Source organism: Salmo trutta, chromosome 39 (genome assembly GCF_901001165.1).
Source record: "Salmo trutta chromosome 39, fSalTru1.1, whole genome shotgun sequence".
In the NCBI taxonomy this organism is placed as follows: Eukaryota; Metazoa; Chordata; class Actinopteri; order Salmoniformes; family Salmonidae; genus Salmo; species Salmo trutta.
The window spans coordinates 17,498,276-17,523,890 of record NC_042995.1 but is presented as its reverse complement, the minus strand read 5'-3'; the positions used below and the strand labels follow the sequence as shown (position 1 = coordinate 17,523,890).

The 25,615-nt window shown below is 41.3% G+C and overlaps 1 protein-coding gene across 7 annotated transcripts; it reads left to right on the top strand.

Moving 5' to 3' along the window:
- Nucleotides 1-370: 370 nt before the first annotated feature.
- LOC115179755 (RNA-binding motif, single-stranded-interacting protein 1) lies at nt 371-24,849 on the top strand. 7 transcript variants are annotated; one of them, XM_029741480.1, is made up of 13 exons: nt 371-867; nt 8,789-8,940; nt 10,684-10,742; nt 10,939-11,030; nt 13,674-13,834; nt 13,973-14,052; nt 14,166-14,278; nt 15,375-15,515; nt 15,670-15,720; nt 21,279-21,380; nt 21,594-21,662; nt 21,836-21,911; nt 22,022-24,849. In XM_029741480.1, exons 1-12 carry the CDS (start codon nt 817-819, stop codon nt 21,902-21,904), a joined length of 1,140 nt encoding a protein of 379 aa, XP_029597340.1. In that variant the 5' UTR covers nt 371-816; the 3' UTR covers nt 21,905-21,911; nt 22,022-24,849. The 7 variants fall into 7 exon arrangements, with proteins under 7 accessions (XP_029597340.1, XP_029597339.1, XP_029597335.1 ...); XM_029741479.1 differs by having other exon boundaries at nt 21,591-21,662; XM_029741475.1 differs by having other exon boundaries at nt 374-867; nt 21,591-21,674.
- Nucleotides 24,850-25,615: the final 766 nt, after the last annotated feature.

The following is a 25,615-nucleotide window of genomic DNA, read 5'->3' as shown; positions in this document are numbered from 1 at the left end:
AATCAGATCCCTATATCTAAGCTATATCCTTCCTATCTTTGTCCCTGTCCCTTTTTAAAAACAACACAGACACGGCCTTGTCTTGACTATTCATGTTGGTGAGGCACAAACCATTGACATGATACAGTATTTTGCTTATCTAACAGAACCGCCTATCCTTTACATCCTGACCTGTCAATTCTCGTCTCTCGCTTTAACCATTGGGCTCCGGGAGGGGGAGGGAGGGGTTGGGGGAGGGGGCAAAGAATGTATGGTATGTGTGGGCGTCAACAAGACGCAGCGTATGGGGAACGACAAATTGAAACAATGTATTAATTTGCGTATTACATGTAACTTTCATGGTAGTGACTGGTTATATGTTGATCGTCAAACATTGAAACGTGTTCTGTATCCAGAATAGTAACACTAACCGTACTCAATAGCAAGGTTATTTGATTATATCTTGAAACGTACCTCTATTGTATGCGCAATGGTTTGGTCTGTAGAAGGCGGGACTCAGGAGCGGTCAGCAGGACGTCGTAGATTAATGAACTGAACTGAGTTTTCTGCCTGGGTTGGACGACACTTTGGTGGGATTAAACCGTATAACCTACGCAGTGTAGCCTATGTCAGGTAACCTACAGATGTGACAACGCGACAAGGAAATTTGAATCAGGATCGAAAACGGAAATACCGGAGTTTATTTCTAACCCGGTCGATATGCGGATTTTGTCCAAATAAACCCACTGGATTCTAATAAACGGGTCTGCATGTAGCCTCGTTTTTTTGGAGTAAACTAGCTTTTTATCTCGGAATAACTGGAATAGGCTATCCAGGATGATCTTTGCAAATACTGCCAACCCGTTGAAGAGCACATATCGGAAGCAGGTAGGCCAAAAAAGCCCTGACTGGGATGGTCCAAAACGGTTCCATAAGTCCCTTGAACGCATCCAATTCGAGTGCCCGTACGGCCCACTGTCTTATCACCTCAGTTAACACGGTCACTAGAAGCGACAGTCGTTATTATAATGTTATAACACCGTTCACCGACAGTCAGTTTGCAAAGTCATGTAGTGTTACTGTCAGTAGCGCGATACACTACATTTTGGTCAAGTCTGTTCTGTGCATTAGTGTCCATTTTATATTATCGGCTTTGTCCTTGAATTAGCATTACAGAATACCCTATCTAGCAGCTGTTATTGTATTAGGCCCTAATGGCTTATAACAACCATCATCCAAATAGACTGATTCCCTAAATAGGATTTAAAAACAAAATACATTCAGATACGCATTGAATTGCTCATTCAGAAGGTAACTGATGAAGGGATATGATTTATGATAGAATTACGCACTCTTTTACCGGAGGACAGAGGGAGAGAGAGATCCTCCATATGGTCCAGGTAACCCAGGTTTGGATGCTGAACATTTGTTAGGCCAACTGCTATAATAACATTGCTATAATGTTCACAAGAAGAATCACCTATACACTTTAACATACACCGTTTTATTTCCCCAAGCCTTTCATAATGTAGGCCTACGATATTCTATCTCTACATCCCCAAGTCTTGGAGGAGAAATACATTATTTCTTCAGCATGTTTTTAATGAAAATAGGCCACACAGGTCATACAAATGTATGGCATTTATATTGTAGTTCATATGTCCCATTTGTTAGATTCCTTGTCGGATTGAATAGAATAGGACTGGAATAGAACCGAGTAATATAGCATAGTTATGATGATGCAGACAGAAGCCATGTAGGCCTACTACATGTTAGATTCCTTGTTGGTATTGTTAGAATACATGTTCTGTATAGGCCTGCTCCACCACCTGAGTTAGTTTAGCCTAGTAGGCCTTCTAGTGACTGGCATGCTCAGCTTCTGCCTAATGTGGGTCAGTGTGCTGGAGTGAACATGGGTGTTCATGCATCTATAATGAGCCTTTTCAGGTGTAGCTACACATTTGTATTCATTTTATTTATTCAACCTTTATTTAACTAGGCAAGTCAGTAATGCAGTGGTTCTATACCACTGCTCTGTTGTAGTTCACCACTGATTCAGCCATCTAGTCCACAAGATGGAGGTGATTGCGATTTGTAGCTATATCCACCCTGCATGATTCCAATAGGCCTAGTAATCAGGTAGTCATCTAAATGAGTTGGTACTTCAGTCCTTCTTTACCACTCCACACTGTAGTTCACCACTGATTCCAACCTGGACTCATTTTGTATGATATGTTACAACTTACAATTCGTATGATATGTTCCGAATTTCCAAAACCTATGCAATGTTACAAATCCCAACTTGTTGTGGCTAACGTTAGCTAGGTGGCTAATGTTAGCTAGGCTAGGAGTTAGGGTTAAGGTTAGGGGTTAGGTTAAAGGGTTAAGGTTAAGGGAAGGGTTAGCTAACATCCTAAGTAGTTGCAAAGTAGCTAATTAGCTAAAATGCTAAAGTTGTCCCTGAGGAAATTCGAACACGCAATCTTTGGGTTGCTAGATGTTTGCATTATTCGCCCGATGCAGAAATCGTTGTGCCATTTCCTTGTTGCTAAAACTCTAATTGGGGCGGCAGGTGGACTAGTAACCGAAAGGTTGCAAGATCGAATTCCTGAGCTGTCAAGGTAAATATCTTGTTGTTCTGCCCCTGAACAAGGCAGTTAACCCACTGTTCCTAGGCTGTCATTGAAAATAAGCATTTGCTCTTAACTGACTTGCCTAGTTAAATAAAGTTAAAAAAATAGTCTGGGTGGCCATTTGATTCATTGTTCAGCAGTCTTATGGCTTGGGGATAGAAGCTGTAAGGAGCCTTTTGGACCTAGACTTGGCGCTCCGGTACTGCCTGCTGTGCGGCAGCAGAGAGAACAGTCTATGACTTGGGTGACTGGAGTCTTTGACACCGTCTAGTATATATATATTTTTTAGTCTAGTCTATGAGACCGGGCTGCTGATTCAACCATCTAGTCCACAAGATGGAGGTGATGGTGTGTAGATCCTGTCGGTAGGCTTAGTATATCTCCCACGTAAAGATATCCATAGGTATAATCATCTGTTGTTAATCTGAATTAGTTATGCAATGGTTCTTCATTCTTTGCTTCGTCAGTGATTCTAGTCCACAAGATGGAGGTGATTATGTGTGCATTCTGTGGGTAGGTTTGGATATCTCCATCCTTAACAATATCAGTAGGCCTAGCCCTAATTCAATGTGGTGGCCATCTTAATGTAATTTATCTCACTCACCATTTTGTTTTGTTAAATATGCATTCAAATGGTGGAAGGCAGAACATGTTTTTTCTTAATTCACTGTTGAATTGGACTGCTGCATGCCATTCTAGATTTTTCTAGAGTGGCTTCTGCAGGGTTGGAGCTATTTTAATGAGTAAGAGGAAGGAAATGCCTTGCAGAGGAGGGCTCTGGTTTGCCTCAGAGAATGTGTGGTAGTTTCCCGCTGACACACCAGACCAGACTGTAGTACTAGGAAGGAACTGTGATGGAACGAGTGTAGACAGCACCCCATGCAAGAATGTCACCGGGGAAATAGCCTAGCGGCAGGTAGCCTAGTGGTTAGAGCATTGGGCCAGTAACAAAGGTTGCTAGTTTGAATCCCTGACCAGAAAATGTGACAAGTCTGTTATTGTTCCCTTGACCAAGGCACTTAACCTTAATTGCTGTGAGTAATGGGGGAGTTGGGATATGCAGAAAACACATTTCCAATTGACACATATAAGGACAAATATAAGCTCCTATTATTATTATAGCCTATAGTGCATTCTGCAATGCATAGAACCAGGGTGAGGAGTTGTTCCTGACCATGTGACAAGGAAAAACTCCTACCCCTATTTATCTCATTATGTTTCACTGCCGACATTCTGGAGCCTGGTGAAATGGAAAAACTCCATGCTAGAAAACTCTAGAAGAACAGTAGTGCTGAATGTCTTTTCACCAGGCATCATAGGACCCATGTCGTCCAAAAAAGTTAGACTTTTAACTCATCTGTCCATAGGACATTCTTCCCGAGAGTCTTGATGATCATCCAGGTGCTTTTTGGCAAACTTGAATCAAGTTTTTGGACGAGATGGGTCCCATTATGTCTGGTGAAAACCAAACACTGCATTCCACACTAAGAACCTCATACTAACCATGGTGGTGGTAGTGTGATGGTTTGGGGATGCTTTGCTGCCTCAGGACTTGGATGACTTGCCTTAGTAGAAGGAACCATGAATTATTCTCTGTAACAGAGAATTCTACAGGACAACGTCAGGCCATCCGTCTGTGAGCTGAAGCTGAAGCGCGGCTGGGTCATGCAGCAAGACAATTATCCAAAACACACAATCAAGTCTACATGAAAATGGTTAAAAAGCAACACATTTGATGTTTTGGAATGGCCTAGTCAAAGTCCAGACCTTATCCCAATGGAGATGTTGTGGCAGGACTTGAAACGAGCAGTTCATGCTTGAAAACCCACAAATATCGCTGAGTTAAAGCAGTTCTGCATGGAAGATTGGGCCAAAATTCCTCCACAGCGATGTGAGAGACTAATCAACAACTACAGGAAGCGTTTGATTGGAGTCATTGCAGCTAAAGGTGGCACAACCAGTAATTGAGTGTAAGGGGGCAATTACTTTTTCACACAGGGACATTGGGTGTTGCAAACTAACTTTGTTAATAAAATAAATAAAATAAATATCCATTTTTTTTGTTATTTGTAAACTCAGGTTCCCTTTATCTAATATTAAGTTTTGATTGAAGATCTGATAACTTTCAGTATCAAAAATATACAAAAATAGAGAAAATCAGAAAGGGTCACATACTTTTTCACGGCATTGTGTGTATATATATATAACACTGAACAAAAAATATAAACGCAACATGTAAAGTTTTGGTTCCATGTATCATGAGCTGAAATAAAAGATCCCAGAAATGTTACATACGCACAAAAATCTAATTTCTCAAAAATGTTGTGCACAAATTTGTTTACATCACTGTTAGTGAGCATTTCTCCTTTGCAAAGATAATCCATAGATCTGACAGGTATGGCATATCAAGAAGCAAATTAAACAGAATGATCATTACACAGGTGCACCTTGTGCTGGGGACAATAAAAGGGCACTCTAAAATGTGCAATTCCGTCACACAACAACATGCTAAAAATGGCTCAAGTTCTGAGGGAGCGTGCAATTGGCATGCTGACTGCAGGAATGTCCATCAGAGCTGTTGCCAGAGAATTTAATGTTAATTTCTCTACCAAAACGTAGTTTTTGAGAATTTGGCAGTATGTCCAACCGGCCTCACAACCGCAGACCACGTGTAACCACGCCAGCCCAGGACCTCCACATTTGGCTTCTTCACCTGCGAGATCGACTGAGACCAGCCACCCGGACAGCTGATGAAACTGTGGGTTTGCACAAACGAAGAATTTCTGCACAAACTGTCAGAAACCGTCTCAGGGAAGCTCATCTGCATGCTCATCGTCCTCACCAGGGTCTTGACCTGAATGCAGTTTAGCGTCGTAACCGACTTCAGTGTGCAAATGCTCACCTTCGATGGCCACTGGCACGCTGGAGAAGTGTGCTCTTCACAGATTAATAGCTTATGCACGAGCTCAACAGATTACACAAACTCACCACTACTGTCAGGTCTAGTAGGGCCGTGTAGCGTGTCTAGTGCTGACAACTACTATATGCCCTTCAGTGGTGTAAAGTACTTAGGTAAAAATACTTTAGAGTACTACTTACGTCGTTTTTTGGGGTATCTGTACTTTACTATTTATATTTTTGACTACTTTCACTTCACTACATTCCTAAGGAAAATGATGTACTTTTTACACAATACATTTTCCCTGACACCCAAAGTGAATGCTTAGCATGCTTAGCAGGATAGGAAAATGGTCCATTCACACATTTACCAAGAGAACATCCTTGGTCATCCCTACTGCCTCTGATCTGGCGGACTCACTAAACACATGCTTCGTTTGTAAATGATGTCTAAATGTTGGAGTGTGCCCCTGGCTATCTGTACATTTTTAAACACGAACACCGTTCTGTCTGGTTTGCTTAATATATGGAATTTCAAATGATTTACTTTTGGCACTTAAGTATATTTTAGCAATTACATTTACTTTTGATACTTAAGTATATTTTAAACCAAATACGTTTAGACTTTTTACTCAAGTAGTATTTAACCGGGTGACTTTCACTTTTACTTGAGTCATTTTCTATGAAGGTATCTTTACTTTTACTCAAGTATGACAATTGGGTATATTTCCCACCACTGATGCCCTCAAGTTAGTGTTGGAGCTAGAATGATATGCATTGACCCAATACGTGACTGTGTGTAACTCACAGTGGTTTGTCAGTTGATTAGGGTCAAATAATACACACACACATATATCCTTGTTATCTCCCTGCTGCACTCACACATTATATCACAATACACATTAGAGCGCCATCATGGGCGGGGTGTCCAAAACCAGATGGGAAATTACTTGATAAGATGGCATAGACTGTACTAGAAAAAGAACACATCAGGATGTGTTTATAGTCTATGTGAAATAGAATCTCAATCTCACGTCACCAGCTAAGAATGGCACGCGGCCCTGTCACGTCATAAGATTAGGTTGATTCAGTTATACTACAGACTAGCTTGCGTGTCAGGAAGGAGAAGCTAGGTATATATCTGAGCCGTGTTGACAGTCTGTGCTCAGTGTGCCGTGGGTCTTATCAGCTACCTGCGTCTCACCTCGAGTAAAAGCATGAAGAACATCGTGGTACGTTTCCTGACAGGATTTCACATGACTGTAGACTGTTGTGTGTCCAGGAATCCGCTGAGGTTGTTGTGTGCTGTTGGGGAGGGGGGATTTTCTAGATTCCCCGATTTATTTTCTGGGTGTGGCACAAAGGCCACACTGGAGGCCATGTTTCATATTTCCGTAGGCAAGGGACACCAGTTTGTCTCTGTGTATGTCTGTGTATGGGTGTGTCTTTGTCTGTGTGCATATATGTGTGTTTTTGTCTGCTTAACGGTGTGTGTGTTTAGTCAGTGACGTTGTGTGTAGCTGATGTCCTCTTGTCTCTCCTGTGTAAATACCATATACAGTCTCCACTTATATTGGCACCCTTGGTAAATACGAGCAAAACGGGCTGTAAAAAAATGTCTTTGCTGTTTATCCTCTTAGTCTTTCATTCAAAATATTCACAAAATTGAAGTAAAATGATTGAAAAAGTAAATGAAATATTTTTCTCCAAAACATGTTTGCCACAATTATTGGCACCCCTAGAAATTCTTGAGTAAAATCTACCTGAAGTATATTCCCATGCATATTTTACGTTTTGAAGTTCACCTGAGTGATTAGGAACACTTAAGTGTTAAGCCATGACTTCCCGTTTCACTGGGGTATAAATATGAGGTGACACACAGGCCAAGTTCCCATAGTCATCCATCACTATGGGAAAGACAGAGAATACAGTAATGATGTGCGACAAAAGGTTGTTGAGCTGCACAAATCAGGAAATGGCTATGAGAAAATTCCCATGTCTACTATCAGGGCAATAACGAAGAAGTTTAAAGCAACAGGAGATGTTAACAATCGGCCTGGAAGAGGAAGTGTGTCTATATTGACCCCACGCACAGTGAGGAGGATGGTTAGAGTGGCCCAAAAAAATCTCCAAGGATCACAGCTGGAGAATTGTAGACGTTAGTTGGGTCATGGGGTCAGAAAATCTCCAAAGCTACGATCAGACGCCACCTACGTAACCACAAGTTGTTTGGGTGGGTTGCAATAAAAAAGCCTTTGCCGTCATCAAACAACAAACTCAAGCGCCTACGGTTTGCCAAACGTTACTGGAACTTTCAATGGGACCGGGTTCTATGGTCAGATGAGACCAAAATAGAGCTTTATGGAAACAAACACCAGAGGTGGGTTTGGTGTAGACAGAAAGATAGCCATGCAGAAAAGTACCTCATCCCCACTGTGAAGTATGGTGGTGGATCTTTGATGTTGTGGGGCTGTTTTTCTTCCAAAGGCCCTGGACAACTTGTTAGGATACATGGTATCATGGACTCCATCAAGTACCAGCCGATATTAAATCAAAACCTGACTGCCTCTGCTAGGAAGCTTAAACTGGGCCTTGGTTGGATCTTCCAGTAGGACAATGAACCAAAGCACACCTCAAAATCAACACAAAAATGGTTCACTGACCATAGAATCAAGGTTTTGCCATGGCCACCCCATTCCCCTGGCCTAAACCCCATAGAAAACCTGTGGGGTGATATGAAGAGGAGAGTCCGCAAGCGTGGACCTCGGAATCTGAAGAATCTGGAGAGATTCTGTATGGAGGAATGGTCTCAGATCCCTTGCCATGTGTTCTCCAACCTCATTACGCATTATAGGAGAAGACTCAGAGCTGTTATCTTGGCAAAGGAAGGTTGCACACACAGTATTGAATGAAGGGGTGCCAATAATTGTGCCACACATATATTTTCAAAAAATATTTGTTTTATGTTAAGAATTTATTTTTTCTTTAAATTATTTTACTTTAATTCAAAGTTAGATTTTTGTGAATATTTTCAATGAAAGACCAAGAGGATAAACAATAAAGATTTTTTACAGCCTGTTTTGCTCATATTTACCAAGGGTGCCAATATTAGTGGAGGGCACTGTAACTACAAATGTGTCTGAGTTGAAACTCGTCTCTAGTCTGTCCAGGATTTCCATTTCTTTCCTGGTTGAGGCACAAACACCACTGTTGACGGAGGACAACAGAGTGACAGTGTGTTTACTGTGTACCTGACAGTATCTTGTCTCTTCCTGCAGTCGTACCCCATGGCTCCAGCCAGCCCCAGCACGGTGAGCACCAGCAGCAACAGCAGCACCACAGGATGGGACCAGCTCAGCAAAACGAACCTGTACATCCGTGGCCTGCCTCCAGCAACCACTGACCTGGACCTGGTCAAGCTCTGCCAGCCGTGAGTACTGCTCAGCACACACACAGACACACACACACACACACACACACACACACACACACACACACACACACACACACACACACACACACACACACACACACACACACAAGCACATGTATAAACATGAAAGCACACACACACACACGCAGACACACACACACAAGTCTACACAAGCACTGATTGACTGACACACATTATTATGATGAATTAGAACAGCTTGTTCCAACTATACATGCCATTACCATATTCATATGGACCATGCATGAACCAAGCATAGAGGCCACTAGCTAGCACCCCTCCAACCAACTAAACCATGCGAACCAAGGATCAACCAACTGTGTTTACATGATACTGTATCTGTAGAGACGAGAGATTAGGGAACGTGACTGTTTTCTACAGTATTGGGATTGGTGAATGCAGCAATTGTCATGTTTGGTTGGGTTTGTCTCTGTGCGCCTCTGGCCTCTGCTGGACCACAAGCATATGGAGCGAAGCATTCAACCATGTTACCAGGGGCAACAGCCGCTGTTGCTGTGTTGTTTGCTTGTGTTTTGCTCCCAACGGTGTTCGCCTGCTCACCGGCACAAAGCAGAAATGAAAGAGCCTTTCATTGCAACCAGGCTAATGTTAGCCAAGTGTTTAGTTCAACCAAAGCATGATGCACGTCCTTAAAATACCAGTTCTGCAAAACGGCTTGGCATCATTTCAACTCTGGCATTTCTGTCTGAATTTCAGCGTAGTTTATGACACGGGCTGTTTTTCAGGTACTGTAACATGGAGTGTTGACGTGAACAAATAGTTAGGCTAGGCATCTGTTGTTTAGTCTTTGGACTAACGTTAGGCTGCTCTTTGACATAATGTCGGCTGTTGTAGCAATGTTTGTTTTCTCTTTATACATCTACATCTCACCACACATATTTGACATATTCTGACAACTGGGTGTATGTAACACGGTCCCTATGTGGGGAGTCCATTTGTTATTTTTACAGTGCCCAAAGCTTTCAGAGATTTATATGTACATTTGTATGCTACTGTGTAAATACTGCAATGTGTGTTTGCAAGGATTGCATTAACTTCTTGTCTTTAGTCTGTTGTAATTATTATTCAGTAACTTTGGCAGAAGTGCCTTTTAGTATGCCAGTTAGTATGAGGGTTAATTCGGTTAAAGATACAATGGGGTTAAAGATACAATAATGAATTGATTCTCTTAAACGAGTCTACTGAAATAACTCGGTGTGCTGTGTGGTCATAAGGCTCGATATGTTCCCTCCAAGACTCACAACCCATGTTGCCTCACACTGCTTAAATGGCTGCCTTTTTCCTTCAGCGATGATGTCATGCATTCTTGTGCAAGCCTAGCGTTCTGACTCCCAGCCCTTGTTATATAAGTTTAGCAGTAGATCGACACGGTCTGTGATATAGGGCATACAGTATTTTTGTATTAATTCATCTATTTGAAGGCAAAATGAACCCCCCCAGCAAGCCAAACTGTGAAAGTGGTAGAAATGACGTAACTACAACCATATTTGGGTTGTAAACTGAATTTTATAGACATCATTTCAACCAGCTTTACCCTTTGAGCCTTCTTAGCACATACTGTACCAAATAGAGAGGATCTGTAGATTGAAATATAGTTTGACCTTTAAAACAATAATGTATGCATATTGTAATGATAATCAATACAATTAAAGGATAAGAGAGCAACATCCTATTAACATTTGATTCTTCTTGTGTTCATAGATACGGCAAGATCGTATCGGCAAAGGCTATCCTCGATAAAACAACGAACAAATGTAAAGGTCAGTATCATGTAGTCTACTATTTATCTCCATCTCTCCAATTGATCTAAATAAATGATGTATTTTACTGTCGTCAGATAGTATCACACACTGGTATGCTACTAAGAAAATGCATTTGCAATGTAATGTAAAGCAAACTAATATCAAGTTGTAGTACTGTATATGACGGTTGTTTCTGTGCTCCCCCCGACTCCAGGGTATGGGTTTGTGGACTTTGACAGCCCTGCAGCAGCCCAGAAGGCGGTCCATGCCCTAAAGACCAGTGGGATACAAGCCCAGATGGCTAAGGTGAGAGGAACCCTGTGTTCTTCTGGTAGCAGAACAACATTGGCCCTTAGGTCTGTCTCTGTTTGTAAATTACAATGACAGATTATATGGAGCAGTCTGTGTGTGTGTGTGTGTGTGTGTGTGTGTGTGTGTGTGTGTGTGTGTGTGTGTGTGTGTGTGTGTGTGTGTGTGTGTGTGTGTGTCTGTGTGTGTGTGTGTGTGTGTGTGTGTGTGTGTGTGTGTGTGTGTGTGTGTGTGTGTGTGTGTGTGTGTGTGTGTGCGTGCGTGCGTGCAATGTACATGTACGTGCATTTGTGTGTGTATGTATGTGTGTAAAGCAGAGCAGCAGAATCAGTCACATGACCCCAGCTGACTGGCTGGCTGTTCAGGCAGTGACCCCATTCACGTTCTCTACTTAAGCCAGATGTCCTCCCTTCCCTCTCCCGCTCGCTGCCAAAAAACAGTCGGTCCACACGCACAGAACAGGACGGACAGCTTTCTGCTGTTACGCAAATATTATGACTGTCTGTCTCGTAGCACAGCAACTACAAATGAATGTGCTCTGGGCTAGGATCCTCCCAGTTAGCATTTTATGCTGTGTTATGAGTTAGCATGTTATGCTAACGTTCCATGTCCAATTACTGATGTTATGCTTATTGGTTTGAATAGTTCTTTGGTGAAATAGGGTGGTCTTTTTTTCAGCCTCAACCTATGATTTGACCAGCTCCTCTTCTCCAGTGGTGGAAAAAGTACTAAATTGTCATACTTGAGTAAAAGTAAAGATACCTTCATAGAAAATGACTGAAGTAAAAGTAAAAGTCACCAGTCAAAACGCATTTGGTTTAAAATATACTTAAGTATCAGGAGTAAATGTAATTGCTAAAATATACTTAAGTATCGAAAGTAAATGTAATTGCTAAAATATACTTAAGTATCAGGAGTAAATGTAATTGCTAAAATATACTTAAGTATCGAAAGTAAATGTAATTGCTAAAATATACTTAAGTATCAGGAGTAAATGTAATTGCTAAAATATACTTAAGTATCGAAAGTAAATGTAATTGCTAAAATATACTTAAGTATCAGGAGTAAATGTAATTGCTAAAATATACTTAAGTATCGAAAGTAAATGTAATTGCTAAAATATACTTAAGTATCGAAAGTAAATGTAATTGCTAAAATATACTTAAGTATCAGGAGTAAATGTAATTGCTAAAATATACTTAAGTATCGAAAGTAAATGTAATTGCTAAAATATACTGTCACGAGTGTGTGTAGGAACGGACCAAGGCGCAGCGTGAATATCATTCAACATATTTTATTTTAATGTGAAACTATGCAAGACATACAATAAACCATAAACAAAACAACAAACCGTAACGAAGAGGTGCTACATACACTAACTCAAAATAATCTCCTACATAGGTGGGAAAAACAACTACTTAAATATGATCCCCAATTAGAGACAACAATGACCAGCTGCCTCTAATTGGGGATCATCCAAAAAACCCAACATAGAAAAACAGAAACTAGAACCAAACAACATTGAAAAATAAAACTAGAATAAACCCCCCCAGTCACGCCCTGACCTACTCTACCATAGAAAATAAGAGCTCTCTATGGTCAGGACGTGACATATACCTAAGTGTCAAAAGTACTAGTATAAGTCATTTCAAATTCCTTATATTAAGCAAACCAGACGGCACCATTTTCTTGTTTTTTTAAATTTACATTCAGACATAATTTACAAACAAAGCATGTGTGTTTAGTGAGTCCACCAGGTTCAGAGGCAGAAAGGATGACCAGGGATGTTTTGTTGATAAGTGTGTGAATTTGACCATTTTCCTGTCCTGCTAAGCATTCAAAATGTAACGAGTACTTTTGGGTGTCAAGAAAAATGTAAGGACTAAAAAGTACAATATTTTCTTAAGGAATGTATTTTTTTTTACTTAAGTACTTTAACACAACTGCTCTCCTCCCTCTCCCAGTTTCACCGGTTCCACTTTTCCCTAGATATTTCTCTCTGTCAGCACATTTCTGCTGTCTCTCGCTCACTCGCTCACTCTCTCGCTTTCTCTCTCTCTCTCTCTCTCTCTCTCTCTCTCTCTCTCTCTCTCTCTCTCTCTCTCTCTCTCTCAGGGGACCTGTGTCTAGCTAGCTCCTGTATTTCTGCCGAGGCCAGCAGAACACAGTGTGCCTGTATGGTAGCTGCATAACTGTACTGCTTAGCTGTTGAGCTCGTAATGGTAAAGATGGGAGAACTGAACCCATCGTTAAGTCTATGGACAGGATGTGTAGAAAATAGAAAAAGAGACCAGTCGCCATTATGAGCAAATCAAGGGCCATAGAAACTCAAGTCCTTGACAACGCATTTACAGAGTTGTTGACTGAAGACCCCGCATGACCTGGACGTGACCGTTACTAAGGCAACACACAACCCTAGCTAACTCATGTTCAGTTGTGTTTTTTTGTTATGGCTTGGATATCCTGGCTTGGATATCATCACAGACTCAAATCGTGTCAATGCATTATTTTAATCAGAGTGAAATATTAATTTAATTGCCTTCGAATTGGTGTTGGTGATGCTGTCCAAATTACCATAGATTCTTTGGAGGAAAATGATCCTAATACCTCTCTATCCATTTCTCTGTCCTTCTCTCTAAGCAGCAACAGGAGCAGGACCCCACCAACCTGTACATCTCCAACCTGCCTGTGTCTGTAGACGAGCAGGAGTTGGAGGGGCTGCTGAGGCCTTTTGGGCAGGTCATCTCCACCCGCGTCCTCAGAGACTACAGCGGGGCCAGCAGAGGCGTCGGCTTCGCCAGGTGAGAACATCTCAATGCTCAGTAACAGTTTGACGGAGGGCCATGTCGGTAACTCGAAGGTTTGTGGGTTCAAATCCTGCTACCTTTTCTAATTTAGGTCCCATTGATTTATGTGTGACTTATGTCTACTATTCTCAGGATGGAGTCCAAGGAGATGTGTAACTCAGTCATAGCCCACTTCAATGGGAAGTTTATCAAGACGGCGCCTGGAACTACGGGTAAGGCTTATTTTCTCTTATTCTCTCTCATGCATTGGGCTGCGATGCTCACTTTTTGGTTTCGCTAATGATGATGGTAATGGTGAGGACGATGTGTTTCTTTCCCTCTCCAGCTCCCTCTGAGCCTCTGCTGTGTAAGTTTGCTGATGGTCAGCGGAAGAGGCACAGCCACAGTCCCTACATCCCCAGCGGTCGCACATGGCCCCGAGAGGGAGAGCTCAGACTAGTAAGTGCCTCTCTGTCCGTCTCGTTTGTCTGGATGTCTCTGTGGGTGGACCCACAACTGCAAGTTTTTCTCTCCCTGCAAGACTAATAAAGGCCATTTTAAGAATAAATGCATTACCTCATGTCTAGTGTTGACTGACTTGCCCAGGGCCCAGTGTTAATCCTATCCTGAGAGACCAGTTCGTTAGTGCAGGGGTTCATTAACTTTTTCACTCGGGCCCCCCTCCCAGCATTTGGGACCCCCCCCGGCGGTTGAGCACACGCACCTTGTCTATTTCTATGGGCACAATAACTGTTCATGACCAGTGGTGTAAAGTAAAAATACTTTAAAGTACTACTTAAGAATGTTTTTTGGGGTGTCTGTAGTTTACTATTATTATTTTTGACAACTTTTACTTAACTACATTAATGTACTTTTTACTCCATACATTTTCCCTGACACCCAAAAGTACTCATTACATTTTTAATGCTTAGTATGACAGTAAAATGGTCAAATTCACGCACTTATCAAGAGAACATCCCTGGTCATCCCTACTGCCTCTGATCTGGCGGACTCAATAAACACACTTCGTTTGAGTGTTGGAGTGTGCCCCTAGCTATCCAAAAAACATAAAAGGGGGCTGTCCGGTTTGCTTAATATAAGGAATTTGAAATGATTTATACTTTTACTTGTACTTTTGTACTTAAGTATATTTGAGCAATTACATTTACTTTTGATACAAGCATATTTAAAACCAAATACTTTTGGACTACTCAAGTAGTGTTTTACTGGATGACTTTTACTTTTACTTGAGTAATTTTTTATGAAGGTGTCATTACTTTTACTCAAGTATGACTATTGTGTACTTTTTCCACCTCTTGTTGGTGGACTGAATTTTGCAGGTTTAAAGCTTATTTCCTGCAATTCTACACAATGCCACCGGTGCCCCACCCTGCCGACCCCAGGGGGGCATTCCCCACAGTTTAGGAACCACTGCATTAGTGCATAGCCCGTTACAGATCATGGTACTGATTTAATGGTTGGTATAGTGACGCTAATGTCACAGTTAGATGATAAGGATCTGGTTTTGTGTGAAAGTTCTGTTTTGTCCTACCAGGGCGGGATGACTCTCACCTACGACCCCGCCTCAGCTGCTATGCAGAACGGCTATTATGCCTCTCCCTACACCCTAACGGCCAATAGGATGATGGCTCAGCAAGCCATGTCTCCCTACATGTCTCCTGTCACCTCCTACCAGGTAGGCACATCATTATCCTGGAGTTAATTCAATATAAATGATCAAAAGATGATAGTCACTTTGGATGAGAGCGTGTGCTAAATGACTCAAATGTAAATGTTATGTAAATTTGAAGAATGTGGCATGAGGTTAACCCTACCCTTTCATGTGCCAGGTACAGAATCCTTCCTGGATGGCCCACCAGCCTTACATCATGCAACACCCAGTAAGAGAAATGAAATGATGTCTTTCTTACTCCACACACACAGTGCTAGAAAATATGGATTGTCAGACTCCATTTTACCCCTTCTACCTGGTACAAAAACACAGTGAAAGAAACTATGTTTTACTCAGTTCGCAGTGCTATACATGTAGACTACAGACATAATGCAAGTAAACATTTAGTTGGACGATGTATATCATGCGTATCTCATACATCTGACTAATAATACAGTTTGTCGGCTACTTCTCTGATACATAAACATAGTGATAAAAAAAAGAAGATATACTGTGTATCCAGGGGCGCAACTTTGGTTTTAGAAGTGGGGGGGACATGTACACTACCGGTCAAAAGTTTTAGAACACCTACTCATTCAAAGTTTTTCTTTATTTTTACTATTTTCTGCATTGTAGAATAATAGTGAAGACATCAGAACTATGAAATAACACATATGGAATCATGTAGTAACCAAAAAAGTGTTAAACAAATCAAAATATATTTTATATTTGAGATTCTTCAAATAGCCACCCTTTGCCTTGATGACAGCTTTGCACACTCTTGGCATTCTCTCAACCAGCTTCACCTGGAATGCTTTTCCAGCAGTCTTGAAGGAGTTCCCACATATGCTGAGCACTCGTTGACTGCATTTCCTTCAATCTGCGGTCCGACTCATCTCAAACTATCTCAATTTGGTTGAGGTCGGGGGATTGTGGAGGCCAGGTCATCTGATGCAGCACTCCATCACTCTCCTTCTTGGTAAAATAGACCTTACACAGCCTGGAGGTGTGTTGGGTCATTGTCCTGTTGAAAAACAAATTATAGTCCCACTAAACCCAAACCAGATGGGATGGTGTATTGCTGCAGAATGCTGTGGTAGCCATGCTGGTTAAGTGTGCCTTGAATTCTAAATAAATCACTGACAGTGTCACCAGCAAAGTACCCCCACACCATCACACCTCCTCCTCCATGCTTTACAGTGGGAAATACACATGCAGAGATCATCTGTTCACCCACACCGCGTCTCACAAAGACACAGCGGTTGGAACCAATAATCTCAAATTTGGACTCCAGACCAAAGGACAAATTTCCACCGGTCTAATGTTCATTGCTCGTGTTTCTTGGCCCAAGGAAGTCTCTTCTTCTTATTGGTGTCTTTTAGTAGTGGTATCTTTACAGCAATTCTACCATGAAGGCTTGATTCACGCAGTCTCCTCTGAAGAGTTGATATTGAGATGTGTCTGTTACTTGAACTCTGTGAAGCATTTATTTGGGCTGCAATTTCTGAGGCTGGTAACTCTAATGAACTTGTCCTCTGTAGCAGAGGTAACTCTGGGTCTTCCTTTCCTGTGGCAGTCCTCATGAGAGCCAGTTTCATCATAGTGCTTGATGTTTTCTGACTGCACTTGAAGAAACTTTAAAAGTTCTTGAAATGTTCCGTATTGACTGACCTTCATGGCTTAAAGTAATTATGGATTGTTGTTTCTCTTTGCTTATTTGAGCTGTTCTTGCCATAATATGGACGTGGTCTTTTACCAAATAGGGCTATCTTCTGTATACCCCCCTACCTTGTCACAACACAACTGATTGGCTCAAACCCATTAAGGAGGAAAGAAATTCCACAAATGTACTTTTAACAAGGCACACTTGTTAATTGAAATGCATTCCAGGTGACTACCTCTTGAAGCTGGTTGAGAGAATGCCAAGAGTGTGCAAAGCTGTCAACAAGGCATCAAATATCTCAAATATAAAATATATTTTGATTTGTTTAACCTCTCTAGGGTAGGTGGCACCAAATCGTCCCACCTACGTAACAGCCAGTGGAATCCTGTGGCGCGTTATTCAAATACCTTAGAAATGCTATTACTTCAATTTCTCAAACATATGACTATTTTACAGCATTTTAAAGACAAGACTCTCGTTAATCTAACCACACTGTCCGATTTCAAAAAGGCTTTACAACGAAAGCAAAACATTAGATTATGTCAGCAGAGTACCCAGCCAGAAATAATCAGACACCCATTTTTCAAGCTAGCATATAATGTCACAAAAACCCAGAAGACAGCTAAATGCAGCACTAACCTTTGATGATCTTCATCAGATGACACACCTAGGACATTATGTTATACAATACATGCATGTTTTGTTCAATCAAGTTCATATTTATATCAAAAAACAGCTTTTTACATTAGCATGTGACGTTCAGAACTAGCATACCCCCCGCAAACTTCCGGCGAATTTACTAACAATTTACTAAATTACTCACGATAAACGTTCACAAAAAGCATAACAATTATTTTAAGAATTATAGATACAGAACTCCTCTATGCACTCGATATGTCCGATTTTAAAATAGCTTTTTGGTGAAAGCACATTTTGCAATATTCTAAGTAGATAGCCCGGCATCACAGGGCTAGCTATTTAGACACCCAGCAAGTTTAGCCTTCACCAAACTCCGATTTACTATTAGAAAAGTTTGATTACCTTTGGTGTTCTTTGTCAGAATGCACTCCCAGGACTTCTACTTCAATAACAAATGTTGGTTTCGTCCCAAATAATCCATAGTTATGTTCAAACAGCAGCGTTTTGTTCGTGCGTTCAAGACACTATCCGAATGGTAAATAAGGGTCATGCGCATGGCGCATTTCGTGACAAAAGATTTCTAAATATTTCATTACTGTACTTCGAAGCATGTCAACCGCTGTTTAAAATCAATTTTTATGCCATTTTTCTCGTAAAAAAGCGATAATATTCCGACCGGGAATCTGCAATTAGGTAAACAGACGAAAGAAAATAAATCACGGGGTCAACTCGGGCACGCGCCTAAGCCCATTGTCCTCTGATCGGCCACTTGTCAAAAGCGATAATGTGTTTCAGCCTGGGGCTGCCTCGACATCGTTCAGCTTTTTCCCGGGCTCTGAGAGCCTATGGGAGCCGTAGGAAGTGTCACGTTACAGCAAAGATCCTCAGTCTTCAATAAACAGAGGCAAGAACAACAACAACTTGTCAGACAGGCCACTTCCTGCATGGAATCTTCTCAGGTTTTTGCCTGCCATATGAGTTCTGTTATACTCACAGACACCATTCAAACAGTTTTAGAAACTTTAGGGTGTTTTCTATCCAAAGCCAATAATTATATGCATATTCTAGTTACTGGGCAGGAGTAGTAACCAGATTAAATCGGGTACATTTTTTATCCGGCCGTGTAAATACTGCCCCCTAGCCCTAACAGGTTAACAATTTGTTGGTTACTACATGATTCCATATGTGTTATTTCATAGTTTGGATGTCTTCACTAAAAAAAAATTAAAATAAAGAAAAACCCTTGAATGAGTAGGTGTTCTAAAACTTTTGACCGGTAGTATATATATATTTAATCCAGTTGGATAAACACTCCTAACAGCCTAAACGACCGCTAGGAGGCGTCTGCATGGTCCTAAAGCACACTGTTGCCTCGTTTTGTATCGCATTCCAATTATACATTTCAGAATGGGAAAGTTGCGCCCCTGTATATATCTTATCCCACTGATAGTATATGTTGAGAGGCTGACATATGACATGTTACCTCAGTTAAAAATACCCTGATTCAAAACAGAATGTGTTACTTTAATCAGCGAGTTCTGCTGACGCTGCAGAATAAACACCCCCAAAATCTGTGTGGGAAGAGAAGAGAACAGAACAAAACAAGCCCAGTTCTGGGAACCGGAACATTCCCTCATATTTCAGTGAGGGTGGAACCAATCAATTGTTTTGATTAGGATTTAAAGGGGAAACTCCCCTGTTGAGTTTAAGCTCTTGAGCTCTTTTCCTTTTATCATCTGGATGTGACACGGTGGATTAAGGCTGCGTCTGAATTTGCACCCTATATAGTGCACTACTTTTGACCAGAGCCTGAGACAAAAGCAGAGAGCTCTCTTTTCCTGTAGTTAACTGACTCTGGGCTCTGGTCAAACGTTGTGCACTATGTAGGGAACAGGGCAGGGGGTATTCATCTCTTACCCTACTAGGTCCGGAGCCTGCTGGTTTTCTGTTCTGCCAGATAATTTATTGCACCCACCTGGTGTCCCAGGTCTAAATCAGTCCCTGATTAGAGGGGAACAATGAAAAATGGTCCAGAGTTGAGTTTGAGAGAATAGGGTGTGATCTGGGACCAAAATACGACTGTGCTTCTCTGGCCTCTAGCTCTCTGCTCCCACTGCCTTATGGAGCCAACAGGAAATGCCTGCAGCAGACATGGTCTTATGACTGAAGCCATTTGCATCTCTCAGCAGATGGTTTCAAGTAGAACAAGTGTCTGTGTCTGTTTCCCCTCATTTTTGACAAGGAAATGGTGCACTCCCTCAAGGAGTTTTGGCTTATACGGATGACCTAAGGCCTAAAAAATATGTATTTTCGGTGGGTGCTGAGCTTGTCTAACTAACTTGAAGTCACAAGTTTCACTTGGTTAGTGCTGAGCGATTAGTGCTTTTTGAGATCGGTTCAGTTTCTGTTTGATTATTACAAAATAATCACGGTTTTATTTATATTTATTTTTGATTTATTTTTACATTAAATGCACTGTGCAGTATGTGGGTTGAATTCTGTAACAACACAGAACAAAACTATTAATACAAGTCCGATGATGGTAGTGACTGACCATTACTGTGCATCACTTATTGACCATCATTTATTCACATAAAATATTTTATTCGATTACTTATTATTTTATTCCAAGTCATTATCTCATCTCTATAAAGCTGCTGCCTATGCTGTCTGACAAAATCACTATTTTAGTAGTTCTTTAATTATTTGTTATTCTTATCTCTTACTTTTTGGGGGGGTATTTTCTTAAAACGGCATTGTTGGTTAGGTCTTGTAAGTAAGCATTTCACTGAAGGTCTACACCTGTTGTATTCGGCGCATGTGACAAATAACATTTGATTTGATTCAAAGTAAATAAGGCATACTTTTATGACTGCTGGAAACCAACTATCAATCACTTAGATCCTGCATTTTCAAACTCGCGAAGCTTCTCCATTCTATCCCTCTCGTTCTCTGTTCTCTGTTCTCTGTTCTCTGTCTCCATGTCAACTCCGCACAGATCAGACAAGTTTAAACCGGGAACACAATGGATTATGGTCATTGTTGTTAATGACCATGTTTTCTTCGCTAAACTATGTAGAATATTGGCTTGTTGGAACCTACCCTACTACATCGCACAGTTCAGGCTTGATCTGATTTATCTCTACAGAAACTGCACATCGAGCTCAGCAAAAAAAAAGAGCAAAATGGAATTCAAATAATTGAACCGACATCAGTCAAGTAGTTGTTAAAAAATATAAAATAACCAACATTTCGGTTAATCGCTCAGCACTACACTTGGTCTAACCAGTCCCTATTCAGCCCTGTACAGAATCAGTGTTATGAATGAGTTATTACAGTTAAACCTAACCACAAATTCCAAACATTTTAAAGCCAGATACTTTTGCCTGCAGACCTTCCATTGATCCTCAATGGATTTGAGTATGAGGATGACCTTGTATTGATTCTAGAATTATAATCTCTCTCTCTCTCTCTCTCTGCTATAGCAGGCTGTAATGTCGCCCTCTGTGGACCACGCCATGACAATGCAGCCCACCGCCATCATGACACAGCAGATGGGCCATCTCTCATTGGGCAGCAGTGGAGCGGTGAGGGGGATTCTGGGAAGGGGGAGGTGCAATTTAGTTAGTCTCATTTTACCTGATGCAAACTCAGATCTAAAGTACACAGAGGCTAAGGGCTAGGGGGTGATTTGGGATTGGGTGAAAGAAAATGAGTTGGCTAACTTCTGAGGGGTACAGTATCCCTTAAATCACGATTTGAGATAATCTACTATATTGTTGTTTTTCTTGTGACAGCAGTATATTTCAGCCAACGCTGCAGTCCAGGCAGCCTATATGCCTCAGTACGCCCACATGCAGCAGACAGCCGTAAGTTCCGAGGTTCGTCTTTGCCATCTCATCCTGTTGATCTCCTCTCATTCACGTCTCATCATGAGTACAGCCATTTTACATACAATTTTTTACATCCCATGCCATTACTTACTTGATGGTGCTAATACACGATATTAAGATGTGAAGTTACACAGTTTTTCCCTCTTCAGGAAAATGGTTCACAGCAGCAAATGGATTCGTCCAACAATTCGTCTCCCTACAGTCAACAGAGCAAGTAACGATAAGGTACATGCTTCTTCATCAGTCCCTATATAAGATGGAAGTGATAGTTTTAATTGTACTGTAGCACTGCTAATAGTAGGAGTAGTGATCCTGATTGTCGTGTGTATTGTCAGGTGACTTCTGTGAGCAGTAATGGATGCTGTGGGCGCTGACTCATGATGTCACAGTCACAGCCTCTCCTGATTGGACCAGACCAGACTTCAGTAAGAACTCTTTTGCACAGCTTCAACCAAACAACTGTGTATGATGGAACCAACAGCAATGATACCATGGTGTGCAAAACGAAGACAGAGGTGTAAAAATGGACAAAACCAACAATTATTCCCCCCTTCAAAACAGGAAAAAATGTTTTATTTTGATAAACGAAAAGACGTGTATTTTTTACCACGGATTCTCCAAGTGGATGCAATGGGGCAAGTAGCCTACAGCGTGATGTTAAAAGATGCATGAGATTGATTCTTTTTTTTTGTGGAATCTGTTGACTTAAGGAAAAAGAGATTTCCAATGGGTTTTATAGGTAGTTTATTAGCCAAGATATATGATGATAAAAATGTTGCTTGCAAAAAGTGTTCATTTGGTGAGGTGTTACTGGTTTTTATTTTTGGTCTTTATAAGATATTATCATTCAATTAGGCTTTTAGGGTTAATGTCTGACATGATTTTCTGTATCAGATTAAATGTGTAGGATTGGCCGTTTGGCAGCTGTCAATCAATCTATGAATAGAGAACTGATAGAGAAGCAGATGTTTTGCCAAATAGATGATGGGTTGGATAATGTGCCTTCCTCTAACATCATAACAGTCATTTTTACATAGCCTGGCAGGATCCCAACTGATTCCCTGACGTTTCACCGTTTCACTTCATGGTGATCACAGTGTTCAGTCTGGTCGAACCAGGCTACATTAAAAAGAACAGCCACTCTTTATTAGAACTACTGTCAGTCCATAGTAAGGTCTCTTTAGACTTTGACAGTGTAGGTGTCTTGTTTTGTCATATTTCACACACAACCAGGATGTGGACCTCCCATCAAATGCTGCACATACTGATCTCATCTCCCTAATTAAGACAAGATAGCCTACAATTCAAATAAAAAACACGAATAGATTTAAAAGAATTGCAAGCGTGAAATTGTGAGGTAACGTCAAGGCGGTTTTATTTTTCCTCTGCTATTTTTTACTTCAACAAATACAGTAATATTAATGGAAAATGCTTAACTTTAATGATGAAATTACAATCTGTTTTACTTTACGCTAAATTGACGGGGTTGTCTTTAAAGAACATTGAATGGTCATCTTGACCATGTGTGACTGGTTTAATCTACCTCAGAGTTCTGTCTGGGCTGGTATGGCTGGGTTTGCAGGTCCAGCCCGCCTCACCAGAGAAGAACACAAAAGCTGCGGACCAAATCGCACCCTTTTCCTTATGTAGCGCATTACTTTTGACCCATAGACTTTTCACATAGGGCTATGTTCAAAACGTTGGGCCAATAACCGTAAGGTTGCTGGATGGAATCCCCGAGCTGACAAGGTAAAAATCTGTCGTTCTGCTCCTGAACATGGCGGTTAATCCAATGTACCCCGGTAGGCCGTCATTGTAAATAAGAATTTGTTCTTAACTGACTTGCCTAGATAAAAAAAGGTTAAATAAATAAAAACATAGACTTAGATAGACATCACATCATTGTGTCTATCCAATTATGGCGTCTGTGAGAGCATTTTGAAGTAGTCAACTGGGTGGGATGTCCAATGGGTTAAAGGGATACTTCGGGATTTTGGCAATGATGCCCTTTATCTACTAGCATGCTAGCAGATACCCATAGACTTCCAGTCATTGCGCTAACACTAGTTAGCATTGGCTTGCGAAACTACCTCTAACTTCATTGATACTGGACACAGAGACATAAAAATTGTATCCACAAATTCATTTGACCATGAAGAAGTAGATAAAGGGCCTCATTGCCAAAATCGCAAAGTTTCCCTTTAACCCATTGGAAGTCTGCTCCCAGTTGACTACTTCAAAATGGTGAAAGTCCTCAATGGTGCTGCAAATGCTAAAATAGGCTTTTGGGAACTAGAGTCCTCTATGTATCTCTATGGGTCAAAAGCGTTGCACTATAAAGGAAATAAGGTCAGATTTGGGACGCATCCAAAGCCAAGCTCAGGAGCTGGCCAATAGCAATTTTTACAATTCTTCCTCCTACTACTCTGTCCTCAAGTAAAGAAACATTCTGTTTTGTTTAGTGTAGTATCATGCTGAATCCTGTTTTTTTTTTTTTTTTTCTCGATATGAACATTGTTACAAGTGGAATCTGGTTTTAGCTCCGCCTTAGTTTTGGAGTCTCCAAAGTTAAAAGAAAAAACGAAGTGCTGCTTGTCGAACAGAGGTTCCAATAGGCTGGGGAATGAGGTGTTCTTTTTTAATAAGAGAGGAACACAAACCCACCACGTGGTAGTGTAGGCGGCTAGACTTGATCTATTCTTCCCTTGAAACACACACACACACACACAGCTTCTCTGTATGGGACTTTGTGTTGGCAGTTAATGTGGTGAGGGGTTGTAGAAGTCTGAAAGGTGGAAGTTTAAATTGCAACCATACTATTTGTAGTCTTGCATAGCTAGCGATGTCTGAACCAAGTGCAATTCTGTGTCTGGATCAATAGGCTAGTTGTACAGCAAATTCAACCAACACGTGTGTGATATAGGCTGGCTGATGACGATAAATAAAATGAAATAGTAGTAATTTATGCAGAAAGATAGATTTGTTTTTGTTTTACATGTCCAGGTGATGCTGCTGGGTATCATCAGTTAGAAAAATTAAATCATTTTGTATTTTTGTTTCCTTATGTATGTTACAGCCATTGTTTCACCAGATTGTTCTACCAATCTTATCCTTGTGCTTTCCTTTATAAAAACATTTGAATAAAAACCCACCATGAATCAGCCCTATGACCTATGAGGTGAGTTTGTTTAGTCATTTATGTCTCATATTTTATTTCTGATGTAGTTGTTTACTAAATCTTAACTGAACCCCTTCAGTTACAGCTATTGTGGCAGTGTTTGGTTAGAACAGGATATGACAAGAAGCATGTCATTTTACATAGTACCCTCCAAGCTCATCATTAAGCTCAGGGCCCTGGGTCTGAACCCCGCCCTGTGCAACTGGGTCCTGGACTTCATGATGGGCCGTCCCCAGGTGGTGAAGGTAGGAAACAACACCTCCACTACGCAGATTCTCAACACAGGTGCCCCACAAGGGTGCATGTTCAGCCCCCTTCTGCTCTCCCTGTTCACCATGACTGCGTGGCCACGCACGCCTCCAACTCAATCATTGAGTTTGCAGACGGCACAACAAGCCTGATTACCAACAACGACAAGACAGCCTACAGGGAGGAGGTGAGGGTGCGGGCGGAGTGGTGCCTGGAAAATAACCTCAACAAAACAAAACAAAGGAGCTGATCGTGGACTTAAGGAGACAGCAGAGGGAGCACGCCCACATCCACATCGACAGGACCGCAGTGGAGAAGGTGAAAAGCTTCAAGTTCCTCGGCATACACATCACGGGCAATCTGAAATGGTCCACCCACACAGACAGTGGGGTGAAGAAGGTGCAACAGCGCCTCTTCAACCTCAGAAGGCTGAAGAAATTTGGCTTGGCCCCTAAGACTCTCACAAACTTCTACAGATCTACAATTGAGAGCATCATGTCGG

Excerpts from the sequence above, each read along its gene's own strand:
- LOC115179755 (XM_029741475.1), top strand. The coding sequence starts at position 817 with ATGATCTTTGCAAATACTGCCAACCCGTTGAAGAGCACATATCGGAAG. Across the intron at positions 8,941-10,683 it reads CTGGTCAAGCTCTGCCAGCC|ATACGGCAAGATCGTATCGG; the intron begins GTGAGTACTGCT and ends TTGTGTTCATAG. Across the intron at positions 15,516-15,669 it reads CTCCTGTCACCTCCTACCAG|GTACAGAATCCTTCCTGGAT; the intron begins GTAGGCACATCA and ends TTCATGTGCCAG.